A 9,705-nucleotide genomic window follows, 5' to 3' on the forward strand; every position below is an offset into this window, starting at 1 on the left:
CAAATGGCGGAGGTAGAATTTGCAACAAAAATTGGAAAAAGAATACGTACAGGCGTACAGGGAACTGAACAATCAAAGGAACAGAGGTACGAAATGCATGAGCAGGCTTCACAAGCAATGAAACTAAGAAAAGCCATACACATAGACTAAAATCAGAATTCACTTTCAAGCAAGAAAAACCATTGGCAAGAAACATAAACCTAACAAAAACTTCAGCTAAATACTTGATATGATGCATAATCATAATATAGTAGAACACTAATAGATCTTTCATCATCACGCTATGTAGTTAATTTCTCAGCAGACGGATTGAGTGATAGAAGGCGCTGTGGCCTGTTATTTCATAGATTGCACCACATGGCCAAATTGGAGCATCACCATTACTCCTCTTTGGGGATCGGCAACAACAGAGCTTAGTTGGCAGGAAAAGTTATTCACATAGGACGTGTCGACAATTTACAACAGCTCCCAATCTGACTCCAAGGAATCATGCGAAACCGTTATCTTGGAAGGTGATGAAGGGGTTATTTCTTGTAACTCTTGTGTTCCCATATGAATACCATGATACACATCATGAGCACGCTCATTCTCCTTCCGACGTATTAATTTTGAGAGAAAGGAAGACTGTAGTTTTATCTGTAAGAAGTGATATCAGTTGACAACTCAAGTGGAAAATTTTACGTGCAGTTCAACTGTTCAAGGAAAGTTCAACATCATAAAAATAGGTTTCTGAAAATAAGAATGGACATACATTTTAAAAATAGTTTCCAAAGGTCTAGGATTATTACCTTATACGGCCTCTTCTTGCATTCATGATATGAAGCCAAGGCAAGATCATAATCTTCATCATCATCCCAACAACCCTGATCTAGATCCCCAAATTCTCCTTTGATTTCTGTTTTCAAATTGATCTTATCAATGCTATTAAACATGTTGTCTCTCATGAAGTTATATGAGATTTCAGGAAAAGCTGCATTAGTGAGACTGTGCTTATTAGGAATTTAGAAAGTACAAAAGGTATAACTTTGATAAATCAATGAATAAAAATATTCCTTGGTACATACACTTGCACAAATTAATTCAATTCTTCTTATATATTTCAAACATCACTAGCTGATCAGATAATCAAGTTATAAAATAAAAAGCAAAACGAAGAAAACTCGCTTGATTAATTGAGAAAAGGTTGATAATTACTTCAAGAAGATGTCTGAAAATGTGGAGATTAGCAACCTACTGATGTTTGCTGCAATAAACTGCAAAACCCTAGAATCCTAAAATTGAAAGATTAGTTGTGGTAGACCAGGGAAGGAAGGTTAACCACATGAGCTGCTCAACAATGATATGAAGCTAGTGCAGAAAATTAAATATGTAAGAAATCCAGATCATCTATCCTGTGTGTCAGAGAGAGAGAGAGAGAGAGAGAGAGAGAGTTATTATATTGCTAAACTCATAAACCTTCACATGATTTGCACGCTGAATCTCTTACTAGAAGATGGGAGCCAACCAACAGGCTATGCCTGTTTGTAGTTTCCAGAACTAATGAAGTACTAAACCTTTCTGAAGAAAAAAAATCTATCATTCTAAAGGAGAATGTAAGACATGCTCCTGAATGAATGAAGAAAATATTTCTCGAGAAAGAATTATAATGACATGTAATTGATAGAACTATGAAAGAAAGAACACCGCTTATGAAGTTAAATGAAATCCGTTGTACTCGTTCTAACTTCTATCTCAGATTTAGACTCAAAAGTTTCAAATCTAGGGATTAAATCCTCTATGGAGCATTCCCAGTTAGATGGAAGCTAAAAAAAGGAAAAGAAATTCAAAGGAAATTAATGAACTAATATATGCAAAACCTTTTGAAGCAAACGAAAGAAAAATATTTAAATGAAGTACAAACCAAGTTGTTGTGGTTGCACGAGGAACTCTAAATTGCAGGGTTTAGTTTGCTCCTCATCTTCATCCCTGGACTTCATATGAGACACCGACTCTTGAGGTGTAGAGGTTTCTGACATTAAATTAATGAGGCCTATAAATGAAATAGCAACAAGAAGCTTAAATATATGTTGAATAGCACAAAATCTTGAGAGCACAATCCATACCATATGTGTTATTTGGGGAGGTACACTCCAATGACTTCAACTCAACAATCAGTTTATTTTGGTGGATCCCAGATAGGACTTCGTTTCCTAAACAAAGAAAAAGTGAGTAGCGAAATTGTAATTTCAAGCATCATCAAAATCTGATTCATCCTAGAAATTATAACCTGGATCTGTGGTTGAAACTGATATTTTTGAGTGGTCAGAAAAAATGCTCCTAAGATCCAAATCATCTTGGGCTACACTGGGGGACGTGAATGGAATCAACTCTTCCAAAGGACAAGCAGTTGACTCCATTCCAATGCAAGTTAGCAAAGTTTCATTATGGATATTCTCATCAAAACCATCCTCAGATATTTCACAGAAGTCGGCAACAGATTCGTCCAATGATAAATCATCAACCAGCACTCCATTAGCACTGGTAGGAGTGCCAAACCATTCAGCTGCAATCTCATCAAGAAGGTTTCTCATATTTTCACCAAGATCATCGAAACATTTGCTAGGGATCTATCCAAGATAAAAGGAGTTCCTTAGAAATGTAAAAGAGGACATGTCATCAAACAAACAGTGTCTAAAACCTTAAAAGAGGTTAAAGTGCTTAGAATGCCATCTGCAATTCCAAAAGAAAGTCTTTGGAAGACAACTTTCATGATGTTTATGACAAGTAATACATACCTGAACAACTTCATCAACTGAACACACTTTTCCCCACATGTTCCCCAATTCTTCAAATGTAAATCCCATGTCAAATCTTCCAAGAAAGAAAGAGGATCCACTGTGATTCAATGTATTAATATCCTAGGTCAAAATCCCAAGTCTTATATCCCGTGAACAGTATTTTATAACTAGCTTAATGTTAAATTCAAGATAAGGAACATACAGAGATAAACATGCTAAGTGAGGGAAAGCAGTAATTTTTTTTAACAGTGAATAAACATCTTCTAATAAAATCTCAAAGTCATCCCCATGCATCTTTCGAAGTGTTTAAGACTTAAAAAATAATAATTTAAATCAATATCATAGCAATCTGGTTAGTTTCACTTGCTGTCTGCTTTGACAAATATATGAAGTAGATAATAATCAGAAAATGGCAAAATGCAGTAAGAAAAATGATACAAGGTTCTTAAGCAAATATTGAGAAATCATAACTGAGAGGCAAACTAAACTCTTGGACAAGCAACCATGTATAGTATCATCTCTAATCACAAATAGAACACATGATTTTTTTCTCTGCTTCGTGCTATTGGGAATTCTTGATATATCAACAAAGGTTCACATTATAAATATGAAAAAGCAAAGACTTTATGAATTTCGAGAATCATGTTAACACACCAACTACTCTAAAAAAATTTAAGTTGCTAGATAACGATAATTTTTATATTTTATATTCTATATTCTAACTCTTTCTCATTCTTCCGCCGAAGACATTTTGATGGGCATGATAGGATTTGAAACAAGAGTTAAAAGAATAATAAAAAAAGAAAAAGAGAGAGAGAGAGAAAGAAATCTGCAGGGATGTCTGAAACACCCAACAACTCCGAACCTGCAAATGAAAACCTAAAATATATTCCTAGTACAGAATTTAACAAGAGAGGAAGGAAACAGTGAACACGAACACATTCCTACAAAAGTGAACTATCAACGATACAATTATTTAACACAATTAACACATTCTAAAAAGACACAATTAAGCATTCTAAAAAGACACAGCTTTACAGCAATTGGACGAAATAGTAACACAATTAAGCATCTCCTGAAATTTCCTTTGTGGGTTTTGCTCATCCGATCATTTCTGATTAGTACTTAAGATCATCTACGTCTTCGCCTCTCTCCTTACGATATCATACATCTATATAATCCGAACAAAGAGATGCCTACTTTTTGAGAGATTAATATCCATACCAGAGAAATCAAATATCACAACTCCGAAAACCCACTTCATCTCTACAAAAAGCTACCGATTACAAGGTAGAAAAGTAAGAAAGTCTTAAAGGGAGGTGAAAAAACTAGAGAATAGGAAGCATGTGATGTACCCAGTAACAAAAGCAAAGGAAAGCTCGTCAAAGACTTTGCAGGAGAGATCAAAAAATAATTCCACAAGGACAGAGGAGACGTACCCAAAGGACTCGTCGAACTCCACTAAGACTAAGAATAAGACCCAAGCTAACAATCTGAGGTAAACGAACAAATAAAGGTCTCTTTTTACATTTACATCCTTCTAAAATCTCCTATTTACATATACATACCCATCAAAAGTTTCTACTTATTTGTATAATTCTTAAAACCTATAGTTGTTTTCACATAAATGCCCTTCAGAGCTAATAAAAATATAAACTTTACTTCATTTAATAGGACATGATAATAGCGTAATAAACATTGTTATGTACAAATAGTGGATAAATCTAAAAGATAGAGTGCGGGTATAATAATTATTTTTATTCTGGCAATAATAAGGGAATTAATATTTATAAAACTTAAAACTTTTTTTATTATGACCCTTTACCTCTTAATGACCTATTCTGGAGGAGAAAATAATCAATCATATCTAGTTTAGTTTTTTGGGGCATAATAATAATAATTAACAATGATATATGATCTAAAGACAAAAGAGTTAACATACAAATAAAAATTTCAATTACTCTGTAAGTAACAAAATTGGTCCCACAGAATCATAGATATTGATTCCCCAATTGTTATAATATCTTATCAGTTCTTTCACTCAATGGTAAGTTGGTAACAAGATAAAATATCCTTAAGCTCCAATCACCAAATAGATTTTAAGTTATACATTAAAACGTATTAATCGTAAAAAAGAAAAGTAAATAAGAGATTTTTGAAGGGCAAAGGGCAGAGTCAAGAAGAAAGGAAAGAAACCTCAGACGTGGAACTTGGAAATTGGGGAGAATGTGGGGCCCACTTATTATTCTTCGTCGTTGAGTCACGTGGTGGAGTAGTACTGAGCTTACTAATAAGACGAAAGAAACTCTCTAATTCCATGATGCATAATTAATTAATTACGTTACTAATCTAATTGAACCTAGACGTCCTCTTCAATAGCTTCCGTGAGGAATCTGACCAGGGTTTAGCCTTTTTTAGGGTTTATGCATAATAAGAAGGGGAAAGAAGTATTCTAATGTTAAAGCTTTAAATAGCTCATTAAAATAATTGATTCGACGACAATTGATATTATTATCTAGAGAGCAATAGGAACTTCAAAGAAATGAAAGAAAAAAAATAAAGATCTAAATTAGAAGAATGTGCCCCCCCTTGGCATGAATCTCTTAAATTACGCCTTTTGGGAATGGGTAGGTTTTGGTTAACATCACTTTGCATCATCTGATTCCATAAACCTCCATGAGTGGACCATAAGATAAATTTAAGTTGTATGGATAGTGCAGCAAGCCTTTTAGGCCGAAGATATTGCGTTGGGGAAAAGAGAGCCAATCTTTTCTTTCTCCTCCTTTTTTCCTTTATGAAGAAAAGAAAGGCCAACTGAATTAAAATATCTTAGCAGCCATGAAACGAGAACAGTGGGTTTGTGGGCAAGCAATTGTGAGTTAGAACTCAAGCAAGTCACTTTTTTTTTTAATCGAAAAGCTGTGTTTAACTCTCTAGCTTTAATTAATTATCTGCAGCAATAAAGTGCCTGTTATAAGATAGAATAACAAATTAAATACATGGGGTCAAAGTGGCAGAGAAAGGAATTGGAACATGAATAGAGTATTTGATCACCTACCCTTCCAACACAATCATATACTTTGTGTGTAAGTACCACTTCTGTGACAGAGTATCACACAACTAGAGAACTTTCAGGCCATCAGTGATGCTTCAAATTTGTCACTTCAAAAAGTCCGTAGAAATATTAAGAACGAAAGCAGAGATGAACGCCAAGATTTTAACGTGGAAAAACCTAAACGGGAAAAAACCACGGATTCAAACTCGGATCAAAACCAATCACTAGAATAGTAGCAGTTACAAGACTGACTCTCAAAACAACTCGTCGATCCAAACGACTTTGTTCCTCTCAGTCTTGCTCGCTAGAACCCATGATTCATCGCTTCTCGTGATTGAAGTCCAATCTCAGTAACCCTCGAGATTGATCTTTCATCTAGATAGCCCTTAAGACGAAAGATTAACTTTTGTAGATGAGTGAAACCATATTAGTTGAAGAACCGATGTAGCCTCAAGAAGTCTCCTTCAATAATGCTTCTTCAACCACCCTAGAGATAGGGTTTCATAATCCTTATATATGATCTCCAAGATAGAGCCAAATCCAAATCTTATCCGTACTCATGAAAGTACAAGATAGAGCCAAATCCAAATCTTATCCGCACTCATGATCTTCAAGATATAGCCAAATCCAAATCTTATCCTTACTCATGAAAGTACAAGATAGAGCCAAATCCAAATCTTATCCGCACTCATGATCTTCCAATATTCTTAAACGTTGTTGGTGCGTTCGAACGGGCTCGAGTGCGTTCGAACGCGACAGCTTGAATTCTTCAGGTTGCGTTCGAACGCGTTTGTGAACGCAGCTCTCGGTCTGTGTGAACGCAGTACCCGCGTTCGAACACATTTGTGAACGCGGCTCTCTGTCTGTGTGAACGCAGATTTCGCGTTCGAACTCGTTTGTGAACGCACCGCGTTCGAACGCGTTTGTGAACGCGGCTCTCTGTCTATGTGAACGCAGATTTCGCGTTCGAACGCGTTTGTGAACGCGGTGTGAACTCGACGGCTTTTCTCCAATAATCTTGCAATTCTTCAAACCAGAGATATTCTAGACTTGTGTAAAGCTCATATACATGAAAAAATATACTTAGAATATTTTGTACACAATTGCCAACAAATAAAAACCTAACAAGGGCGAAGATTTCGATCTCACCTTCATCAGACAAAAATCAAGTACTATGAATCATTTAAGCTGGTGCATCTATTTCTATTTCTTGTCAAAATTTGTCTCTTTCCACAATGTCACATTATTATTTTTATCAGCCACCGCCGGTATATTACCTGTCAAAGACCATGACACTCTCCACACAGGAATTCTGAAATCACTGAGAACCCTACCTTACCACTGATCACCTTCTTTTGCCACCGTCTAGATAATCACTGTTCCATCCTGAGAGGCACTAGCAATAATAGACATAGGAAGTCCTAAGTTTGGTGCCCAAGCTACATCTCGCACCCATACAGTATGCATCTGAAGAGCAGGAAAGCAATCCATCTTCCAGCTTCCGTTGTAGAGCTTCCACACTTTAACAGTGTTGTCACAACCACCAGATGAGAGCTTCTGGACATAATGAAACCGTCCTGCACCAACAAGGGTGCCAGGGGCCATAGAAGGAGCCCATGAGACTGAGGTCACTCCAACTGGATGTGCCTGATCAATTCGCGTGGTATCCCAGCCTCCACAGATTGAGCAGTGAGAACTGAAATGTTTCCATCAGAAGACCCACATGCCAAGCATAGGCCGATCTCATGAGGTGCCCAGGCAATGGAGTTGACAGAAGATTTGTGCTCCGTAAAAATGTGAGCTTGAACCCACTCATCAGGCTTGCTCCCTTCCTTCCATATGACCATGCGACCATCATAGCTACAAGAGGCAAGCATAGGGCCAAATTTGGGATGGGCCCATACAACCTGCCAAACTGGGCCCTAGTGCCCGCCCGCTCAAGGTGGCAAGCTGCTGATGTGAGGAGTCACTGATGCCTATAATCTTGATAGTGTTATCAGAGGATGCTGTTGCCAACCGTGTCCCATAGTAATCCATGGACACATCATGGACAACATCCTGATGGCCTGACTCTATTTTCTGGGGAAGCATTTTACCTATGCAGTGTATTGCTGTTGTTGGCACCTACTTATCTGCATCATAATATAAAAGGGCATCAGTTCAGAGGATAGCTGAAGCCAAATCTGCTGCAGTAATAGACCTACTTAAAAATGACAGTATATGGAGTTTATACACTTTGAAATACATAAAAGGTGCTAAATTTAAGGCATTCCTTAAATTCACATTACTTCATTAATAGCTATATCATTTGATACTCCTAGCATTTTAACTTCCTTGAATGCAGCTTTTCCATGTTATCTTTCTTTCTTAGTCCAGTTTTCAGTGGTAAAAAAATTCCCACCGTGAAGCAGAAATTCCTTGTCATTCCAAAGCAATAGTTGAATAAACTGAAAGATTAAACAAGATAATCTTAAAAAAAACAAACAAACAAAATCAGAGGCATCTTAACATGCAGGGCAAGACACAGCAGCTTGTACCCATAGTTACATATTATGAAAGAACTTATTGTGGAAAGAATTGTCCAACTGAGTAACCACAAGTTTAAATACCTAAGTAACATTTCGGGTGCAATGCTATAAGCTGTTACGAGGAATATCAGTGACAAACACAGTAGCCAAAATTACAACAGCTAGCTAAGAGCAAAAAAGCAAGCAAACTAAGCAAGTCAAGAAACAGTCACAATCTAGTAATGCAATGATCGAGTATCTCAACAAGATAGCTGGTTCCTAATAGAATAAAAGATTGCCCCTTCTTGTAGATCACAGAACTTCTTGCCTTCAGAAAGCCCAAGCAAGTATTCTAATGTCTATCGGCAAAAGGAAGTGCATTCTCTATCCGCAGGTAGAAAAGAAAGAAACTAAAACCGTATCTCAAACAATTGCAAAGGAACAGATCTCTTGAGCTCCTCACCTCACATTAACTATACCAATAGATGATTGAAAAATAATTAACACAGGAACAAAGAACAATGGTACCATCAACATAGAGTGCATTTGGTGCAAGAATATAGTAAGCATTGCAGGTAATTGGACTGTTTAGTTACAATGGAGCCTTTTAAGTATAATGTTACTTCTCTACTTAATAGCATAGTGATCAGGATTCAACTTAAAAAAGGGTCTTTGGTCCCTCTCTGGAACCAAACAACGCTTACCATTTCTTCAAAATTTCTATTCCACCTCTTTTCTCTTACCCAATTTCTTGAACAATTATACTAAATTTTATCGATAAAATAATTTTAATCAATACCTCAAGATGCTTCAAAATTTTGACAAACAAAAAACCCAACAGAGGTAGAAGACAGTGTCATGCAATCATTTACACTAAGCTATAGATACTAAACTAAGATTAAACTTAACACAAATTTACAATCGCTCCGACCAAGAAGTGGTCATGGTGGAGCTCAATCGAACATAGTTAGAATTCTACATACAAATTTAAAAACCTAAAAAGAAGATATGGACTGGAATCCGCATACAGGGAGAAGAAGAAAGGTGATCAGAAAACCAAGATCTGGATAACGGAGCACGGCGGAGATATCATGACCAATTAAGAAATATGGAGAGATTTGAAGCGGAGAAGAATTTCTTTTACCTTCTTCCGAGGTATAGCTCGCATTACTGTTACCACCGTAAATTTCGGCGTGGGAATGTTACACGATCGAAGGGTAAACAGGTAATTTTTCAATCTTTTCTGGGTCACTATATAATTAGATCCGAACTCCAGGATCCGACCCGATAACCGAATCTTGTTACATATTTTATTAAACTGATATTAATTTTGATATTTAAACTATAGTGATATAAAAAGTAAAAT

At 36.4% G+C, this 9,705-nt stretch overlaps 1 protein-coding gene and 1 pseudogene across 1 annotated transcript; both read right to left on the reverse strand.

The window, feature by feature from the left end:
* Positions 1–118: 118 nt before the first annotated feature.
* Positions 119–4,239, reverse strand: LOC140792567 (uncharacterized). The gene is made up of 7 exons (XM_073143640.1): positions 4,133–4,239; positions 2,775–2,874; positions 2,267–2,606; positions 2,103–2,189; positions 1,901–2,029; positions 789–970; positions 119–636 (listed from the first exon to the last, which is right to left on the reverse strand). The coding sequence occupies exons 2-7, from the start codon at positions 2,841–2,843 to the stop codon at positions 457–459; spliced, it is 987 nt and encodes a 328-aa protein (XP_072999741.1). The 5' UTR covers positions 2,844–2,874; positions 4,133–4,239; the 3' UTR covers positions 119–456.
* Positions 4,240–6,898: 2,659 nt separating this feature from the next.
* On the reverse strand, positions 6,899–9,484 carry LOC140792568 (protein transport protein SEC13 homolog A-like; annotated as a pseudogene).
* Between the last annotated feature and the right edge of the window lie 221 nt (positions 9,485–9,705).

The sequence above is a fragment of the Typha latifolia genome, chromosome 7 (assembly GCF_019914945.1).
Source record: "Typha latifolia isolate L0001 chromosome 7, TyphaL0001v2, whole genome shotgun sequence".
Taxonomy (NCBI): domain Eukaryota; kingdom Viridiplantae; phylum Streptophyta; class Magnoliopsida; order Poales; family Typhaceae; genus Typha; species Typha latifolia.

What these genes read in the sequence shown, in the direction of transcription:
- LOC140792567 (XM_073143640.1), bottom strand. Translation starts at nt 2,843, where the DNA reads ATGGGATTTACATTTGAAGAATTGGGGAACATGTGGGGAAAAGTGTGT. An exon ending in CAGTTGATGAAGTTGTTCAG is followed by an intron (nt 2,607 to 2,774) that starts GTATGTATTACT and finishes TATCTTGGATAG; the next exon opens with ATCCCTAGCAAATGTTTCGA. An exon ending in AGTTTCAACCACAGATCCAG is followed by an intron (nt 2,190 to 2,266) that starts GTTATAATTTCT and finishes TTCTTTGTTTAG; the next exon opens with GAAACGAAGTCCTATCTGGG.